The sequence below is a fragment of the Dermochelys coriacea genome, chromosome 2 (assembly GCF_009764565.3).
Source record: "Dermochelys coriacea isolate rDerCor1 chromosome 2, rDerCor1.pri.v4, whole genome shotgun sequence".
NCBI classification, from domain to species: domain Eukaryota; kingdom Metazoa; phylum Chordata; order Testudines; family Dermochelyidae; genus Dermochelys; species Dermochelys coriacea.
Genome location: NC_050069.1, coordinates 61,570,429 through 61,591,594, shown reverse-complemented (window position 1 = coordinate 61,591,594; position 21,166 = coordinate 61,570,429). Strand labels below are relative to the sequence as shown.

The following is a 21,166-nucleotide window of genomic DNA, read 5'->3' as shown; positions in this document are numbered from 1 at the left end:
GGCCATGCTGTGAACTGAATAAATTAGAGGTCCTGTGTTAGAAATAGTATGTGATCATGTATTAAAAGCCTGTATTATAATCCAGACACAAAAGGGCGGTGAATTAAGGTTACGTGGGCAACCTTAATTCTGGCACTCCTAAGTTTTGAGTGTTTGACTTTGCAATATCAATAATATTCTTTTAAGGTAGTATTGTGTGAGTGTGTAATTTCCTAGGTGACTAATAAAACATGTATTCCATCATGTGGCATCACATTGACACCCACATGCAATATCAGCAGGGTTGGAAACGTTAAGTCTACCACACAGACTTCTGCCACTTGACCTAATGGAGTGACTGATAATGATACGTAAGTTGACACCCTCTAGATAACTAGAGAAAGAGAAGACACATACTTTGCCAGTGGATTTCACAGATATTTGCTGACAGCAAAGGAATGATGAGATTCAGCAGTCTTGGGTTCCATTCCAGGTTCTTCAGGGGACTGTGCTCTTGTGGGCACAGACGCTTTTGGCCTGTATGCATCCCAGTCCCCTGTCTCTTCTCCACCCTGGCCTCTCATCCTAGTCCTATTCTTTTTACGTAGCCAGTCCAGTATCCACTCCTCAGTTTTCTCATCCCAGTCCTAGTCTTCTTGCTTATCTGTTCCCAGCCCTGATTCCTTGTCTCCCCCCTCACCCAGCTCCTTAACTGATCTGTCTCTCCCCTCCCCTGTGATCTCCAGTTGCCTACTCTGCCCCTTCCCACATTTCTGGTCCACAGTAGCTCCTGAGCTCTCTCATCTGCTTTCCTATGAATGTCTCCTACCATCACCTCCTTTCCCCTGCTCTACTCGTTCTGAGTCCCATTTCCTTGTCCAGGCAGTCCCAACATCTCCCCATCAGCCTCCAGTGTCCCACTCCCACTCCCAGACTCTTTATCCCAATCTATCTTGTCCCCTTCGCATTTGAATTAGGAAATTTCCTCATCCACACTGCCAGGGCTCAGCAGAATGGTCACTGAGAACACAGGAGAGAGAATCTTTAGTCTCTCAATTCTGATGCCCCAGGCCCACCATGGCCTACAAGGCCCAAAGCTGCAATTACAGAGAAAATCCTGCTCTGACCCCTGGATCTGAAGCTGGAGCATGATAGAGCGTTGCAGCTAAAACTTCCATTGTCACTGAGCAAGTCTCTACTGGGCATATACAAACTGAGATATTTATATACTTATAACTTGGCCAAATTTGGGTGGATTTTCCCAGAGATGTAAAAAAAAACATCCATCAAACAAAGGACATCTGCCCTCTGCCAAATTTCCAGTCCCTGTTCTAAAGAAGAGAAGCATTTAAAGGGTCTCAGGAAAAAAAAAACACCATGGGCAAAACAACATATTTTCCTCTAATCTTGTTGGCAGAAGTAGCTGAACTGTTCTGGCAGATATTTTCCAGAAAAAATTTATCCTGTGGCAGACACCCAGCATGGAAAATTTCAGCCTGACAGTTAAAGTTTGGCAAAGTTATAAGTAACTGAAAACAGGGTCTTATAATGGGAAGTATCCCTCAACCTTAATAGAGGGTGACTACCAGCTCTGAGTATAATAAATACAAGTGGAAAATGAGAATATGTTGGAAATAATTCTCTTATGTAGAATATTTTGAAGAGTGTTATGTCAGTATTAATACTGCTCATTGCAGTCTGCTAAATTAATAGTGTGGGGAATATTATACAGTATTGCTTTCTAGAGTTAAAGCCTTAAAAATATTGGAATTGTTTTGTATGTGTGTGGTTTTGTTTTGTTTTTTAATCTAGTGAGTTTGTGTCCTGGTTACTGGAAACTGGAGAAATACACAAATCTGAAGAAGGTGTTCATCTTGGCCAAGCTTTATTAGAGAATGGCATTATTCACCATGGTAAATATATTTTATTTCAACATATGTACATATTTTCAAGGTAATTTACGTTTGTATTTGTTGTTGTTTTGAACATTATTTTCTGATTAACACAAAACTAGTTTGTCAGTACTTACTGTTGAAGGGTGAAGTCCTTCACAGGGTAGTAGCTGGGGGGGACGACCCACTCCTACCTTCTACTAAGGGTTCCTACCTCTGTGAACCCGAAACAACTAGGGTATCTGCCCCATAATTCAAAGCCAAACTTGCTTTCTTTCCTTCTCAGGGCCTCTTCCTAGGTACCAAATTGGCCTCCCTGGAGAGTCTTTCTGACTTCAATTCTGAGTTCAAACATCTTCACTCTTGAAAGAAGAAGATATCCATAGATCTCCTTTCTGGGCCTTTTTCTCACTTATGGCAGGTTTCTCCAGTCCACCAAGGTTCTGATTCTATCTTTGGGGACCTCCCTGCAAGTCTAACCTCACTCTAGGCTCTTCCGCACCTGTGCCAAGAGTAGTCCTTTGTATATTACCAATACAAAGCATTCAAAGATTGTAGTCAGGCACCAAAAAGTCATGAGAGTAAAGAAAAGGAATAAATATAGGGTTCTTTTTATTTGTCTTCTGTTGTTGGAGACTTTAGGGTTCATGTTTTCAGGTTTCTTCTCTGCAGCAATGAGGGCTAGAGGTTTTTTTAGAAATTGAAAGCTGAGGTCATAACACAATTGCAGCAATTAAGGGTTTTAAGAACCCCTTACACTCAAAAAAAAAAAAAAAAACCATGTGAGTTGGCAACACTGCCTTTGTAATGGTGAGGAAGCTGTTACTTGACTCTGGCACCTGTACTTGATTCTCAGCTTGGCCTGCTGATCTTCAGGGCTAGTCTACATAGAAAAAAAAGCCTGCAGTACCTGGTACACACTAGCTACTCTGCACAAACTCCTTGTGTGGCTACTAAAGGTGGCTTCGTATTCATTAGAGTAATAAACTTTGGAAGTCTAGTAAACTAAACTGCCTCAGGGCACTCTTAAATGCACAGTAAGAGTGTCCACAAGGGGAGTTAGTGCAGATTAGCTAGTGTGCTTTAAATTCACACCCTAACTTACTTTGCACGCACTTCCGCATGTAGACAAGCCCACAGTGGAACATTGATTCTTAAAAAGGCCATGCCTTGGAACAGGGTTGGCTGGTGCAGGCTGCACTCTTCCCCTCCCTCTGACTTAAAGGGGACAGACCACTATTACATATTCCTGAAAATATATATTTTCCCTACAAAAATGGAAGTGACATTTATCCAGATTAAACCCATCTAAGTACTTATAGTGCCCATATCTCAGCAGTATAGGTCTGATCCAATCCAACTCCCATTCAAGTCAATGGAATGACTCAGAATAAATATAATGGGAGTTGGATCAGGCCTTACCTGATTGCTTGCCAAGTGTTATAGGTAGAACTATTGGTCTAGTTGTCTAACACTTTCCATTATAAGACTTTGATTTCAGTTGCTTATAACTTTTCCAAACCTTAACTGTTCAGGCTGATATTATCCATGCTGGGTGGCTTCCTCAGGCTGATTTTTTTTTTATTTTTGGGAAAATTTTAGCAAAAATGTTTCAGCCATGTCACAGATGGGGGTTAGGGAAAAATACATTGTTTTGCCCATGTTAAAAATGTTTTAACAACTATTTCATAGGGAAGCTCTGTCACCTCACTGCTTTGGAGCAGGGAGTTAAAATTTGGCAGTGTGGTCTTTGGGTCAGGGTTGTGCTTTTTGCCATCCCTGTGAAAAGCCACCCAAATTTCGCTAAGTTATAACCCTCTGAAAAATCAATTTGCGCATGCTCAGTTTGCACATACTCTGAGTGTGCTCAATTCCACCACAGCCAACCAGACTGTGCATGCAGTATCCTCACAGAGCAATGGAACATGCTTCTGCCCTAGGGTGCAAGGACTAAATAGGATTTTCCTGTAATTGTTCCTCCTGGTAGTCAGAGGCTGCAGGGTCACCAATATGAGAACTGAGAGCAGGAAGACTCTCTTTCCTGTGTTCTCAATGTCCCCCATCACTGCCCCCCTGCTGGCATCCAGGCAGAATGGTGGAGAAAGAGGAAGAGAATTAAATGCAATGGTGTAAGGTAGAGAAAGCTTGGTTAGTATGTGAGGACACAAAGAACAGAGGGGAATGGGGGAATAGGCACTGAAGGGGCTGGATAGGGGCTCAGAGGGCAAGAATAGGAGTCTGGAGAGGGAGATAAAAGTGGAGGGCAGCAGACAGGCTGCAGCAGATGGGTCAGAAGGTTTTATAAGCACTAGTACACACTCCCCTCTGGAACCTGGATCTGAACAAGGATTTCTGAGTCTCAGCATTCCTCTGAGGTCAGGAAATACCTGAGAAACCCACTGGCAAAGTGTGTGTCTCATCACCTCCTCACGGTTGGTCCATATAGAGAACAACAGCCTACTATGAACTGTTACTCTGATAGCTGAAGTGGTAGAGGTTTGTGCTATGGATGTAAAGTCCCAATCCTGTTGTTCACCCATATGAGGATCAGTATGCTCCCCGAATAGAAAGAGCCCATGATTACTTCCCCATTGGGATTGACCAGAGAGTTTCCCAGATTCTCTGTAACTGGCGTCTGTCCCTCCATCCTCAGGATGCTGGAGGGACCATTTTACAGCAGGACTGTATCAACTATCGCCCTCTCTGGGAGTCCCCAGTTCCCTGTATTAGTTTTGCACCTTTTCTTTTTCACAAAGCTGCTCTTCCTTCTTCAACTGGTGCCACTTTTCTCTCCTGCTCTCGCCAGTGCAGTCCTTTTCTCCTCTTCTCCTCTCTTGATACCAAATGTTCTCTCCTCCTGTCGATCATCCTGCAAGTCTAAGGTCTAATGCTTTCATAGTCAGGATTCCTGGCTTCTGTTGCCAGCTCTGTTACTGATTCACTGGGTGACTTGGGATAGAACACTCACCTGATTTGTGCCCCATTTTATAAATAGAGGTCACAGACAACTTACTTCTGAATCTCTCCACATGGATTTTTATTGGACCAAATCAAGCCAAATACATATTGTGTGCCATGGAGAATGAACAAGAGAGACTGAGGAGCCCCCAATGCCTGAAAGCCCTGCAATGGCAGGGAACTGAGTAAGAGAGAGATGCTCAGATGATCCTTATAAGTGATCCTGCTCAGTGCTGCAGAGGAAAGTGAGAAACCCCCAAAGTCTCTACCAATCTGACCTGAGCAAAAAATCCTCAAATCTGGCAATTAGTTTGACCCTGAGCATGTGAGCAAGAACCAGGGTTCTGGGAGCCAAGCGTCTGGGAACAAAGATCGCCTGAATTGCCTCAGGACATTGGTTCACCTCGTGTGCTGTGCTGCCTCCAGCTGTGAACAATACCTGATGTTTCAGAGGAAGGCAATAAAACCCCTAATCTGGATCTGGCCAATTGTGAATCAGAAGGGAAAAAATCCTTCCTGATCCCTGCAGCTGACTATCTGAAGCCCTGAATCATGACATTTGATAATAGTCATTGTTTAAATGCTGAACTTCAAGATCTCAACATGGTGAGGGCAGTGAAGAGCTTTCTGTTGTCACCGTGGCCTAGAAGGAAGGGGTGTGATGGCTTTTCCAGGCATTAAAGGCAAGGATGCAGGACAGTGGTCGAGTTAATATAAATCCTGGGGAATAGTGCCTTTAGTGAGCTCTGTGCCTATGCAACATAAATCTGAAATGTCACTGCCCTGAAGAGCTCACAAGCTAAATAAAATGAGACAAGCAGAAAAATTCCATCTGATCTTTGCATTGTAGTGTCAGAACAAAACACATTCACTGTGCTGTGTCCCTGTCAGGTGTGTTGGGCTTGGCTGATGGGCTCTGATCTCTCTCTCTCTCTCTCTCTCTCTCTCTCTGTGTGGATATATATATAGGCTAAGGATGCTTATGCACAGATAGAAATGTAGAAAATACATTATTTTAATAAAAGTACTAAGTTCTTCTGGAGTATTGACTGTGCTTGTCCCTTCACCATTCTGAGCCTCGGGATAGGAGAGATGGCAATGGAAAGGTAATGTTTTTCCCAGTCGGATATCCCAAGGCTACCATTGCTATTGTAACACCCTCTTAAAATTGCTCCTGCCTGAGGACATCACTGCATTTCAGCTGATTTCTCCCCAGACCAATATTCTAGTCTTTTTGCACATCCCCACCAACTCCAAGCAGAACTGAGTCCTTATTATTTCCTTTACAGCAGTTATTTCCTGTTTCCTTTAGAGGGAATGTCATAAAGTAATGGGCAGTGGGGCCAGAAACACTCACATGGGCCACAGTTTTATTCTTTTTAGAAAAGTTTTGAATCAAGACATTTGAGATATGAAAAAAAATGACCCCTGAATGGGAGGGTAAATGGAACAAGGGACCCTCCACCCCAAGGTCTTTCTTTGTCCAATTTTTTAGGTTTATTCAGTCCCCACCTAACCTATTTTCTCTCCAGTTCCACACCTCACTCACCAAATACCCATCACTCCTGAATTTAACAGGGATTTTGAATCTGAACCTAGGTTTTCCTATAAAAATTCACTAGCTCCATGTTGATAAAGAGCTGAACCAAAACCCCAGAACCAACAGCCTGTGCTTTTGGGATGTCAGAAATCTGAATCCAGATCAGAATTCTGCATCTAGACCCCATCTCTGATAATGACCCATTGCTCAGTGTGGGATCAGGGAGGTCATCGAGCCTCTTCTTTCCTCTACACAAAGAAAGAGGGAGTGAGCCCAGGAGAGCTGACAGTCATCTCCACTAGCCCCTTTTAAGATCTCGCTGTACTTACCTTGTGGGAGGCCATGTGCTTTAATGGCAGTCCCCATTACTTGCTATGCCACTCTGTCTCTATCCATTGCCCAGCCTGACATTGTGACCTGAGGGGCAGGGACTGGTCCTCATAGAACATCCAAGACAGATTATGTCATCAACATTGTGACATCCAGTTGACGAGTCCAGTCCTCTGAACTGCTGTCCAATGAGATCTTTGCATTTTGACTGACTTCTCTATTGAAGTCCTGGCCTGGCTCCCTGCTCCCAACTGCTAAAATCCCTAGGGAGCTCAAAATTGAGTGATGTTGCGACCTGACACATGGTGAGCAGTGCCTCAAGCAGCAGATGGCTGAATGGCAAGTCCTGGCAGAACCACAGCATGACCAGACCAGCCATTGAGTATACTATATGACTGTTTGTTGGACCTGCAGCACAACTAGAACCCACTTGTGCTACATCATAGGGATTCCCTGAACCTGGGCTAGGCTGAAACCCAGTTGGGATACCACTCAGTTTTCACCTGGCCCTGCCTTTATGACGCTGTCTTCTCACAATCTCTTTCATATGTAGCAATTCAGGGTTTTGTGCCCAAGTCCCACTCTACCAGCTGGGCATTCTCTTGAATGCAGGGACACAGTACATGGATACAGGAGGAGAAACTTTCAGACCAAGTCCTTAACTAAGTCAAAAGTAGTAGTTAGGCTAGATTTAGTGAAAACCTGCTGGTTAAGTCTGGTCTATACTTGACCACTTCACTGCTGTATACAAACCACTCCACAGTGACCAGATGTTAGCCCCTTTAACTTTAGGAGGGAATGAATCATCCCCAGATGATATCAAGAAGGCAAGTTCATAGACTCATTGGTTCCCAGGCCAGAAGGGACCATTGTGATCATCTTGACCTCCTGTATTACACAGGGCATAGAACTTCCTCAAAATAATTCCCAGAGTATATCTTTTAGAAAAACATCCAATCTTGATTTAAAAATTGTCTGTGATGGAGAATCCACCAAGACCCTTGTTAAATTTGTTCTAGTGGTAAATTATTCTCAAAGTTAAAAATGTATACCTTATTTCCAGTCTGAAATAAATTCTTTGAATTGTGCCCCTTTTCCTTCTAGTTTGAGTATTGGTGTTCTTCCTATGGCTATGGACAGGAGCAGGTCTTCTGCCAGATCTGTAAGAGCAGTCTCTCTACTTTGCCAAAAGTGACAGAGGGGACTCAGAACACTGGTAGCTGACACATGGCAATGTGGACTATAAGTAGCTAGCTTCTCTAAAAAGTTTGACACTAGGCAATACTTTGTGGTGTCTCCATTGTTGAGCAATGGCTCCTTTAGTATTGGTCTGACTATTGCATGTTTTTGTGTGAGGGGTAGATTCCCCTTGGCAAAGGAGTCCCACATATTCTGTGCTGTTTTTCACTATCCAGGAGGAGTAGGGGACAGAGTAACAGGTGGTGGCCTTGGTTGCCATTAATGCCTCCATGACTAGTACTATTGTGAATGGCCAAATTCTTGGAAGGAGGATGTTGTTTCTAGCCCTAGTTTTGTTTTGTTGTTCTTAGTGGCTCATGAGTCCATTCTAGTTGCAGATGGTCTTTTCTGTGAAATACAGTGATTTCTTACAACAAGAGGTGCTGGTAGTGGGGCTGAGTAAAATAAATTAGGGTTTACAGTCTGGAAAAGTTCTGCAGGGTGTGTCCTTGACACAAATTTCTGAGCGAGTAAGCAGGAGTGGATTTAACAAAGTTGGCAAATATTGTCTGGGTAATTTTTGCATTGGGCTCTTCACAGCGTGGCAAATCTTTAGCCCTGGCACTTCTGCAATACAGAACCTACCAACGGGCCAGCTGGACTCTGCTGTTGTGGAAGCTTCCATTTTGTTTGAGGAGTATACATGGCTAGCAATGTACACGGCTACTCTAATTATTTTTGCACTACTTGTCAATACCTTGGAACCTTTTGGATTAATTGCTGCTCCTGGGCACCCAAATAACAGCAGTATGCAGAAAGGCTTTTTTCTTCATCTTCCGTTTAACAGTGGTCAAGGAATTCTGAGGGCTTCAGGTGACATCCCAGTTCTTTGCTATTACTTCTTCAATATCCTTGGCTGATAAGGAAAGGTGAGGATCAGGGTGTTAGTGGGTTATGAGTACTCTGAACACATGTAGAATAGAAGGAGACAAATTCAGGTTATTCATCTCTCTTCATATAGTTTTTCACATTTTAATGTGAATGATCTATACTATTTCTTCAATAATCATTCAAAATGTCAGACTGTAGTATATTTACTACACACATAGAACTTTTGTCAGTAGAAAGGTTTTGATGCCAAAAATTCTTCTACTGATCTTTTAAATTTTATCCAAAATACACTAATAGATTCCGTCAACACAGACTTAAATGAATGTTTTGTGATTTCACAATGAAAGGGCATTATATTTGAGCATGGAAGTTTGAGCCAGACATACTACTTTCATTAGTGTGTGGATCCAGCTGTGTTTGAGTGAAAATAGAATTCTTAAAATAAAGTTGAATGAACCATCTGTTTTCACAGAGGCGGGCGAGGGGAAGTTTGGCTGTTATGCGCATTACAAATCTTGTACAGGGTTTTGCTAGACTCAGATAGTCACTATGCTGGTCATTTATTTTCACTGTGCTGGCATTATTTTTATAGTGCAGACCATCGCTGTGCTGAACATTGTTTTCCTAGTGGATGTGTAAACTCTGTGGTAATGAAAAGGTTATTTTTCTTTCCTTGTTTTTCCCCAATCTTGCTCAAAGAAGAAATTAATTTGCTAAACCTACCTAGAAACATTGTCTTTGACATTAGAGAGGACTCATTATTATCAGTTAGCGGGTTTAACTGTCTTCCTGGATCAATTATCCCTGCTGTTTATAAATGCAAGTTTCCTTTCAACATAATAAGGAGCTTTGTAGTTACCAAAATATCCTTAAGATTAGCTAATTTACTTAGATAAATATTAGGATTGTGCAACACACTCTGGATGAAAGAAAAACTAGATCAAACATTAGGCTATAATTTGCACCACACCTTTTTTTAGAGGTTCCAAAAAGTCTTGTGAACTTTCTTTAATTTTTTCCCCATGTTCTTCTTGCATCTCCAAGTTCCAGTCACAACTGGAAGCAAGGTATACTGGGATGAGAGCCTGTGTTCACAAAATTTCCAGCCTGCTTTGCAAACTCAAAAGATTTGGGGCAATTTGGATAAGCATCTGTACTTTGTGATGTTTATCCAAACTTCTGAACCATCATTGTGAAATATCCTAGCAAACTGAGACATTTAGAAGGGTTATTTTTTGTCATTCTGACATTAATAAGTTCAGTTTTGTATGTATGGTTCATTTTACGTCAATGAAAGTTCTTTGTGTGGAAGAACTACAGAGTTAGACTCATCTGTGTATTTAATTAACCTTGATTAAAGAACAGAACAAAACACCAATATAGAAAAAATAAAAATTCCAATGGCTGAGTGTGTGTTCAGGTTGTTACATTTATACATGATAATTGAAAGATTATATTTTTAACAATTGGGTGCATGAGATGTATGGAATAAATGTTATCACTCAGATAAAACTTCCATTGAGGGTAATGTCAATTTAAAGACTCATTAAGAATTTCAAGAACTGGCCTTAGAGTTTTATGAATTGCTTGTGTAATTATACAGGATGTCACCCTGTCTTCTTAAATATCCCTGTAAAAGAGAATAGGCATTTATTATGGCATGCTTCCTGGTGCTCTTCTACTAACCCTTAATATGGGCCCTATTTGAATCTACCTATATTAATGTATGGCCCCATTACCAAAGTGTCTGAGCACCTCACAGTCTTTAATATTTTGATTCTTAAGACACCCCCTGAGGTAGTGAAGTACTATTGTCCCCATTTTATGGATGGGGACCTGAGGCCCAGAGAAATTAAGGGACTAGCTCAAGGTGATAAAGAAGTCTGTGATAGGAAAGAGAATTAAACCCAGTTTTCCCAAGTTGCAGACTAGTATGAACTAGCTATCTCGCCTTTTGAATGGAACAATCTAGCTCTGATTGTTTACAAATTTAAGATGAGGGTCTCTTTTGCAAGGATGTTAACTTTAATGGGAATATTGCCAAGGTAAAGACTTCAGGAAATACTCCATATATCTCATGCATGTGACTATTTAAAAACCCCATAATCTTGCCTCCTGGAGCTCTTGGATGTGTGGAGATTCTGCACCTGTTCCTTTTTGGGGTGTCATTTACTCCCCTGCACAAAACTGGTCAACTCTGCTGGCTAGTGTGGGTGGGTGACAGAACTATGGTTCAACCTCCCACCTATACCTTCCACCTACTTTGAGGTGCTGTGCAACCTTGGGGTGGGAGGAGGGGTGTTAGGACAGAGCAAGCCTTGTGCTCTTAAGATTGCAGGGCCTGCCATTCCACCTGACTTTTTATGGGTCATGCAAGTAGGAAAGGCATCGTACATTCCTGTCCCGCTCTCTAAGCATCAGCTTAAGGGCTACAAAACAATCTGGCCCCAACCTACGAAATTTGTTTTTCCTATGTATTCTTGACATTTGCTTACTCAAGTAGATCTTCTCCATCTTAAATAATAGCAACATATGTTTAATTATAGCTTCATGATGTGTCTTTATTACTGAAGATATTTGGGGTTGTCTTGTTGAGCATTACTGTGTTTGTACCCTTAATTAATCTCCTGCCTGTGCAGAAAGCTGGAATTCTTTGGCTAACCCTTGATAATTATTAGTTACAGATAAGCACCAGTTCAAACCTGAACACATGCTCTACAGGTTCCGTTATGATGATGGAACATACTATCCAAGAAGTGAAATGCAGGATGTGATTTCCAAGGTACAAACTGCTCTTATCAGTAAACATGGGTCAGATACAGAGGTCCTAGTTAAAAATAAAGCAAAATGCATTGTGTTAGGAAAAACTCTGTCCCTGGACACCAGTCTAATGTGAATCAGAGTTAAATATGTATATCTGTAGGCAGATTTTGGCTCTTGGTTTATTGCAAACCATATTTTAAATACAGAAACTGAGAAATATGTTTCTAAAAATGATTTTATCCAGGAGGTACTGTGCTACATAAACATATAAAGGATATAATGCCCACCTTTTTGAATGACTGGAGCAGAAACAATAGTTTACTGTATTTTTCAATCCACTTATATTCAGTGAAAAGAAAAAGTGTATGTGAGTATAGACCAGAATTTCTTATTGTTAGTATTGGAGTGACTTTTGGTATTCCTTTAGTGTGTGAAGGGTATATTGGCTTATCAAAAGTAACCTGATGTTTTAATGAAAATATGCAGGTTGTATGTTCTGCACCCTGACACTGTACCCAAGGATATATTGAAAGAATAAAACAAAGTCAACAGAAAGAAAAGGAGTACTTGTGGCACCTTATAGACTAGCAAATTTGTTAGTTTCTAAGGTGCCACAAGTACTCCTTTTCTTTTTGCGAATACAGACTAACATGGCTGCTACTATGAAAAAAGTCAACAGAGTCATCTTTAGTCCCTTTGATGTTTTTAAATTTGTGATCCTGTGGTTCTGATCCAGGGGAAAACTAGGACCATTCAGGTTTTCTCCCAGCCTATTGAATTAGGACAGCTGCTTCACTGATTCTTCAGGTTTCAGAGTAGCAGCCGTGTTAGTCTGTATTCGCAAAAAGAAAAGGAGTACTTGTGGCACCTTAGAGACAACAAATTTATTAGAGCATAAGCTTTTGTGAGCTACAGCTCACTTCATCGGATGCATTCCGATGAAGTGAGCTGTAGCTCACGAAAGCTTATGCTCTAATAAATTTGTTAGTCTCTAAGGTGCCACAAGTACTCCTTTTCTTTTTACTGATTCTTCAGTTAGATGTTTCCTAATGTACAGTGTCTCAAGTGAAGGGAATCCCTCAATGCAGACTTAGCAGATACAGTAGTCTATGGCACAGTTTCTGCCTAAAGTTTACATTTCTTTTGTTTTCCACTGTACCGGGTGCCATAATCTTAATGCTGTTTTGTTAAATCTGCTTATGAATAGTTACATGCTTTTAAAGAGGATTTTGCGATTAGAACATTAGAAACCAAATATATATGACTCTTGTGATGGGGCAAGGCCAGATGGCTATAGAAAAGTAGTGGGAGATAGATATATTAGCTCCAGGCTAAACAAATCCCTGGTTCCAGGTTAAGTGAAATGGAAGCTGCTCCAGGTCAATTAAGACACCTGGGGCCAATTAAGAACTTTCCAGAAGGCAGGGAGAATGCTATGTTGATTGGGACACCTGAAGCCAAGTCAGGGGCTGGCTGAAACTAGTAAAAGCCTCCAAGTCAGTCAGGTGGGTGTGCATGTCAGGAGCTGTGGGAAGAAGTTGCACTGTTGGAGAGGCTGAGTAGTACACACCATATGAGGCACAAGGAAGGAGACCCTGAGGTAAGGGTGAAGTGGAGCCTGAGGAAGTGAGGGCTGCTGTGGGGGAAGTAGCCCAGGGAATTGTACATGTCATGTTTCTAAAAGATCAACTACCATAGCTGATACTATTAGGGTCCCTAGGCTGGAGCCCGGAGTAGAGGGTAGGCCCGGGCTCCCCCCCCCACCTTTGCCCCCTGTTTAATCACTGAGACTGGGAGACAACAGAGACTGTGCAAGGAAGGAAAACTTCTGCTCCCCTCCCTCGCTGGCTTATGATGAAAATGGCTCAGTAGACTGTGACCCTTGTCTCTAGAGAAAGAAGGGTTATGTGGAGGGTCACAGTGAGCCTCTGAGGCTAGCGAAATTCGCCAGGAAATACGGGACCCAGGAAATACGGAGGCAAGGACAGAGCCTTGTCACAACTGGTGTCAGAGTGGGATTTCATTCACAGCGTGGTGGAGGGCCACTGGTTGTCTGCCAAATATGTGTCAGGAGATGACGTAGAGTCATATCTCCTCTCTTTCGAAAGGACTGCTCAGCGTGAGGCGTGGCCCAGGAGCAGTGGGCCAGCATTCTCGCCCCTTTTTTGTGTGGAGAAGCCCATAAGGCCTACTTTGACTTGCCTGCCTCGGATGCCACTGACTATACCCATCTGAAGGCAGAGATCCTAGCACGATCAGGGGTAACGGCAGCGGTAAGGGCCCAGAGGTTCTATGAGTGGAAATACCAGGAGAACAAACCCCTGAAGTCCCAGCTTCGACCTCAGACACCTCGCATGGAGGTGGTTACAGCCCAAGGTGTGTAGGCCGGAGGAGATTTTGGAGACCCTGGTCATAGACCATTACATGCGGGGACTGCCGCCCGATCTCCTCAAATGGGTAGGCCAGAACGATCCGTCCACGTTCGATGAGATGATCACACTGGTAGAAAGACGGATGACTGCCAGGGAACTGACCTGACTACCCAAGGAAGGCACGTTTCGAAGAAAGCACCTGACCCCAACCCTGGAAGGTTGGGCAGCCAAACCCCCGGGGAGTCCTAGGTGGAAGAAGGGGGGGCCGAAAACCAGCAGGGACCCCAGAAGGAAGGGATTGGCCTGAGTGGGGGGAACCCCGGGACTAAACCCCCTATCCCGAGTGATTAAAAGCAATTATAGATGTTATGCATGTGGGGAGTGGGGACACATAGCAGCACAGTGTCCCAGCACCGAGGAGCCTATGCAATGTAACTTGGGGGATTGGGATGTCCCATGCTCCCTTAACCACCTTGCAGGGGTTGCATTAGCCCCGCATAATAACACCAGGCCAGTGAGGATAAATGGAACAGAGACTACAGCGCTGTGGACTCTGGGAGTGCTATCACCCTCATATCGGGTAAACTGGTAAAAAAAAAAAAAAATAGTCAGCTGCTACAAGCCAAATGCGTAGCAGTGACGTGCGTGCATGGGGCCGTGAGCCATTACCTCACCATCCCAGTGGAGACAGAGGTTCAGGGAAACCCCATGAGGTGACTGTGGGCATAGTTCCTAAACGCCCATATCCTGTAGTTATTGGGAGGGACTATCCAGGGTTTGATAATTTACTCCCCCCGGAGAGGTTGGAGGGAGATGGGGACCCTGAGGACAGCGACTCATAACCGGGGGAATGTCAACCCCTGATATTCGCTGAGATTTCTCAGGATCTGTTCTCAGCCCCCTGAAAGACCCGGAAGACAAAAAAGGAGAAGGCGGCCACGAAGGTCTTGGGAACCCGGATCCTGACCCAGGGCCAGAAGACCTCCCTAGTAGGCAGATGGACGCGAGCAGCCAACAGAAAAACTTCCACCACAGAAGGTGAGCCAGAAGCTGCCCCCAGCCATGATGGCAAAGAGCCGTTGGAAGAAGCAGAAGCCGGCCCCTGGGAGCTTGGGCAGCTTAGTCCCGGGAGAGAGACTTTTGGGCGGAACCAGGTGGAGGACCCCAGATATGATAACGCCAGGAAAGGGGTGGCCGAGATTGATGGGATGCCCGTGGATGGGAAGTTCCGGGGTCCTGGACCTTACTTTATAGTAAGAAAGATCTCCTGTACCGCGTGGTGCAAATGCAGGAGCAAGAGATACAACAACTTCTGGTGCCACGAAAACATCAAAAAGCCATATTGAGTCTCGCCCACAGTCACCTGTTTGGAGGACACCTAGGGGTAGAGAAAACCCAGGCATGGATCCTGCGGAGGTCCTTCTGGCCAGGAGTACATGAAGATGTCCGGCGATACTGCACCTCTTGTCCAGAGTGTCAGTTACATAGCCCTAACCCGCACTTGCGGGCTCCTTTGATACCTCTTCCAATAATAGAGGTTCCTTTTGAACGGATTGCCATGGATCTGGTAGGGCCCCTAGAGAAGACAGCTCGGGGCCACCAACATGTGCTTGTTGTACTGGACTATGCAACCGAGTACCCGGAAGCTGTTCCCCTGCGCAACACAGCTTCCAAGACAATAGCTAAGGAGCTAGTACAGATCTTTGCCCGGGTTGGGCTACCCAAGGAGATATTGACTGATCAAGGTACACCTTTCATGTCCAAGTTGATGAAAGATCTCTGTTCATTGCTCCATGTACAAGCCCTACGCACCTCTGTATACCACCCGCAAACAGATGGCCTTGTGGAAAGGTTCAATAGGACCCTCAAGGCCATGATCAGGAAATCATGTACTGCAGATGAGAGATTGGATAGCCCGAGTTACACCCATTGTACGGGAACACTTGAAGAGAGCACAGGAGACCCAACGAGCCCATTATAACCACCAAGCAAAGCTTCAACGGTTTCAACCAGGGAATCGGGTGATGGTACTGGTGCCCACAGCAGAAAGTAAACTGTTGGCCCAGTGGCAGGGACCCTATGAAATAATCAAAGCCATGGGAGAGGTGAACTATAAGGTGCGGCAGCCAGGCCGTGGGAAATCGGAGCAAATTTACCACATCAATCTTCTAAAACCTTGGCATGATTGAGAGACATGCTTAGTCATGCAGGAGACCCTTCCCCAGGAGGATAACTTACACGAGCAAGTGAGGATATCATCCGACTTGACGCCAATCCAAAAGATCGAGGCAGCCGACATGATTAATCGCAACAGAGATGTATTCTCTACAAAACCAGGGCAGACGACTGAGACCTATCACCATATCCTCACGATCCCTGGAGCCAAGGTAACATTGAGACCCTACCGAATCCCAGAAGCCAAAGGAGAGGAAATCAAGGCCGAAGTAAAGAAAATGTTAGAATTAGGGGTTATTGAAGAATCTTACAATCAGTGGTCCAGTCCAATTGTTCCAGTGCCTAAACCTGACGGTACCATGAGATTCTGTAATGACTTTCGCTGACTGAATGAAATATCCCAGTTTGATGCATATCCCATACCATGCATCGACGAACTGGTTGACCAAATGGGTAGTGCCCGATTGTTGACTACACTGGATCTGACAAAAGGGTACTGGCAGATTCCTCTGACCAAAGAAGCTAAAGAAAAGACAACATTCTCCACCCCGGATGGGCTATTCCAGTATACTGTCCTCCCTTTTGGGTTACATGGGGCCCCAGTCACATTCCAGCGCCTCATGGATAAGCTTCTGCGCCCCCATGCTAGTTATGCAGCTGCATACCTAGATGATGTCATCATCCATACGCCAGACTGGGGAACCTACTTGGAGAAAGTTGAGGCAGTACTGCGCAGCTTAAGGCAGTCTGGCCATCTCTGCTAATCCCGCTAAATGCGCCATAGGGCTAGCAGAGGCTAGGTACCTGGGATATATTGTGGGAAGGGGCATAGTGAAGCCCCAAATGAATAAGCTAGAGGCAATTCAAAACTGGCCCCGGCCGTCCCGAAAGAAGCAGGTCCGTGCGTTCCTAGGCATAGTAGGGTACTACCAACGGTTTATTCCCCACTTGCCACTAGGGCAAGTCCCCTAACAGACCTGGTGAAGGCCTGAGGTCCGGACATGGTAAAGTGGACCGACGCAGCAGAGGGGGCATTTACAGACCTTCGGATGGCCCTCTGTAATGACCCCATACTCATAGCCCCAGATTTCAACAGGGAATTTATTTTACAACAGATGCTTCCAAGGTGGGGTTGGAAGCAGTTCTGTGGCAAATGGTGGGAGAAGAGGAACACCCGATCCTCTACCTAAGCAGAAAGCTTCTCCCAAGAGAACAGAAATACCCAGTAGTCGAGAGAGAATGCCTTGCTGTCAAATGGGCTATGGAGACACTGCGTTATTACCTCTTAGGCCGCCGATTTACTCTTGTGACGGACCATGCACCCCTCCAGTGGATGCAGCAGAATAAGGAGAAGAATGCAAGGGTCACCAGGTGGTTCTTATCCCTTCAATCATTCCAGTTCCACATATGGCACAGGGCTGGATGCCACCATGGCAACGCTGATGGTCTGTCACGAGCATACTCCCTGGTGTCCCTAGTTGTCCAACTCTATGGTGTTGAGCAGAGGGCGGGGATACGTGACGGGACAAGGCCAGATGGCTATAGAAAAATAGTGGGAGATAGATATATTAGCTCCAGGCTAAACAAATCCCTGGTACCAGGTTAAGTGAAATGGAAGCTGCTCTAGGTCAATTAAGACACCTGGGGCCAATTAAGAACTTTCCAGAAGGCAGGGAGAATGCTATGTTGATTGGGACACCTGAAGCCAATCAGGGGCTGGCTGAAACTAGTTAAAAGCCTCCCAGCCAGTCAGGTTGGTGTGCATGTCAGGAGCTGTGGGAAGAAGTTGCGCTGTTGGAGAGGCTGAGTAGTACACATCATATGAGGCACAAGGAAGGGGACCCTGAGGTAAGGGTGAAGTGGAGCCTGAGGAAGTAAGGGCTGCTGTGGGGGAAGTAGCCCAGGGAATTGTACATGTCATGTTTCTAAAAGATCAACTACCATAGCTGATATTAATAGGGTCCCTGAGCCTGGAGTAGAGGGTGGGCCCGGGCTCCCCCCCCACACCTTTGCCCCCTGTTTAATCACTGAGACTGGGAGACAACAGAGACTGTGCAAGGAAGGAAAACTTCTGCTCCCCTCCCTCGCTGGCTTATGATGAAAATGGCTCAGTAGACTGTGACCCTTGTCTCTAGAGAAAGAAGGGTTATGTGGAGGGTCACAGTGAGCATCTGAGGCTAGCGAAATCTGCCAAGAAACGCGGGACCCACAGAGGCAAGGACAGAGCCTTGTCACACTCTTTATTAAAAGTTTTAAAACTTTTGAACTATTTTACCTCTAATTTTTATTTGACTTGCTTGTGGATACAGTGGGTCATGTTAAATTTTGATTTTCTGGCAATATTCATAAATATACTTCACTTTTCTCCTCTCTAGTAATTCAGTTTGTTTGGAATCTTCATTTGCACAGAAAGTCGTCTTTGCTGTGAAAGTTTAATATATACATTTCTTTTAAACTAATATATGTTAAAAAAAATCCTTTAATGCTATGCTAAAGTTATGTAAATCTTCTTTACATATCTCTCAGATTTCTAAGATTAATTAGAAAAGCCCATGATAATTTAGTCACAAATATTATTTGACTTGTAATCTGGAGGTTTATTACACTTCAGAAATAACTTTGAAGCATGAAAACATATCTATGAAATGAATGTTCACTTTTTCTGTTCTACATTTTAAAAATATAAGTTATTTGCGTTATTTTGAATGGATAGGTATTGTTAGAATAGGTACTGAGTGGTATTTGCTTCAGTGTAAATGTGGATTTAAACATATCTATATCTTTAACAGGGTGTAAGATTGTACTGTCGTCTTCATAGTCTGTTTACTCCAGTGATAAGGTGAGTCCAATTGTGAAGTTCTTAGTGACTTATTTAGAACAAACATATATATTTGAATACTGTAGATACTATATACAAACACAGAGCTAAATCCTAGCCTGTGTTTCGGGCGATGTGCTAGTGGGGAAGAAATTGTAGAGAGAGTGCTTCCATAACCCAAAGTAGCAGCAGGATGGGATTCCAACCTAGCACTTAAAAGTACTGTGTAATGTCCCAGGCTGCCTTGTATAGGCAGTGCCCCAAGTGTCATGTTCACTAAGAAAGCAGGAATCAGGTTTGTCAGGACAGTTTACTCAGGCTTCTGGAAGAATCTAGTTCATACTGGGCATTCTCAGAGGCTTAGCACATACATAGCGCAGTCACATTCATGTTAGCACTATATAACTCACTTGGAGAGTCACTCCCATACTTGTAACATGATGCCTATCCTTACACCCAGGGAACATGGTTGGCTACCTAGGGACAAGTCCAGCCCTCCTCCCCACTCCTATCTACACTGTAGGCTTTGACTTGCTCCATCTAAGGAGTTGAGACCTCAGGGCAGCTTCTGAAGTTCTGTTTTTAAGGTACAGAAAACTATTCAAAAAACAACATAGATCATGCTTGTCTCAATTTGTGTATAAAACAGGATTTTTTCCTTTTTTTTTTTTAACAGGGATAAAGATTATCATCTGAGGACCTATAAATCTGTAGTAATGGCTAACAAACTGATAGACTGGCTAATTGCACAGGCAAGTGTACCCTGGGGTTGATTTACTTTTCTGCATTATGGAAAGTTGTAATTTATCATGTAGAAGAAAATGAAAATACGTTGTTTTAAAGTTCTAATTATTAGAACAGAGTTAATGTAAATATCGTGTTGATTCTGTAAAACAGAAAAATTCAGCTGTTTTACAGAACGCTGGCCAGTTGCTGATCTTCCTGTGTTGCACATTGAACTTTCAATTTCTGCTTAGCTTCTTGCTGCTTTCAAAATGTTAGCATTTTGTGTAATAATGTGTATAGTTAAAATGAATGGTGTGTGAAGCTGCAAATTACTGACTGAATGGACAAAAGAAAGCAGCAGGGTGAAGTTTACAACCAAGGAATTCAGTTTATTTTAGGCAAAGTTGTGGTTTGTATTGGAAGAAAATAGGAAAAACTTCTTTTTTGAATCAAGTTTTACCAATATTTTCCTAATTTTGCTGCTTTTCTGCAGTCTGATTATGTGCCCCTATTATGGAACAATCTGCAGGGGCTGCAGAATGTAAAAAGAATGATGAGTGTTTTCTCTGGGAATAGCATGACGGAACAGATTTAAGAATCCCTCCTTTTCAACACTGGGGTACTTGTTGGATACTTGGGAACAGAAAGTTATATGAATTATAAATAAAAGTTAACATGGTTCTTTGAGTAGGTTTAAATATAGATGTCAGCATTATGTTTACAAAGATGATGAAAGAGCATAGAAAATAAAGTTGGCAATGTATGGAATGAAGAAGATAATTTGTGAAAATGAGTTTAGAAACAGAAAAGGTTACAAAAAACTGAGCATCTCTTATGAACTTTAGTTTTGAAGGTTGTCAGTAAATACTCAATGTATATAGACAATGTAATAACAAAAAGATTCACTATTTTATGAGAAAATGTTGTGGCTAATAACAATGGGGGCAATCATCACTGAGATGATGGAAAACGTGTTATCATCTAGGAGTATAATCTGGCCAAGATCTTTGTGCACAGCTCTCCACTGTTCCAGTGTTATTTCTGTGCATGATAGGAAAATAGAATAGGTTCAATTTTTTGGAATTATTATTCATTATTGTTCATTCTTATGTTCTTATATGACTAAGGGAGGATATGATAGAGGTCTATAAAACGATGAATGATGTGGAAAAAGTGAATAAGGAAGAATTAGTTACCCCCTTCACATAACACAAGAACCAGAGGTTACTCAGTGAAATTAATAGACAGCAAGTGTAAAATAAATATGAAGAAGTACTACTTCTGTATCACAGTACCACAGGTTTCAGAGTAGCAGCCGTGTTAGTCTGTATTCGCAAAAAGAAAAGGAGTACCGGTGGCACCTTAGAGACTAACAAATTTATTAGAGCATAAGCTTTCGTGAGCTACAGCTCACTTCATCGGATGCATTTGGTGGAAAAAACAGAGGAGAGATTTATATACACACACACAGAGAACATGAAACAATGGGTTTATCATACACACGGTAAGGAGAGTGATCACTTAAGATAAGCCATCACCAGCA

The 21,166-nt window shown here is 43.2% G+C and overlaps 1 protein-coding gene across 1 annotated transcript in view; it reads left to right on the top strand.

Moving 5' to 3' along the window:
- The window catches only part of PREX2 (phosphatidylinositol-3,4,5-trisphosphate dependent Rac exchange factor 2), a 305,019-nt gene that overhangs the window by 128,431 nt on the left and 155,422 nt on the right, over positions 1-21,166 (top strand). Inside the window, 4 exon segments of the mRNA XM_038389170.2 lie at positions 1,792-1,892; positions 11,448-11,551; positions 18,869-18,918; positions 19,574-19,649. Of these exon segments, the coding sequence (XP_038245098.1) occupies positions 1,792-1,892; positions 11,448-11,551; positions 18,869-18,918; positions 19,574-19,649 (331 nt within the window).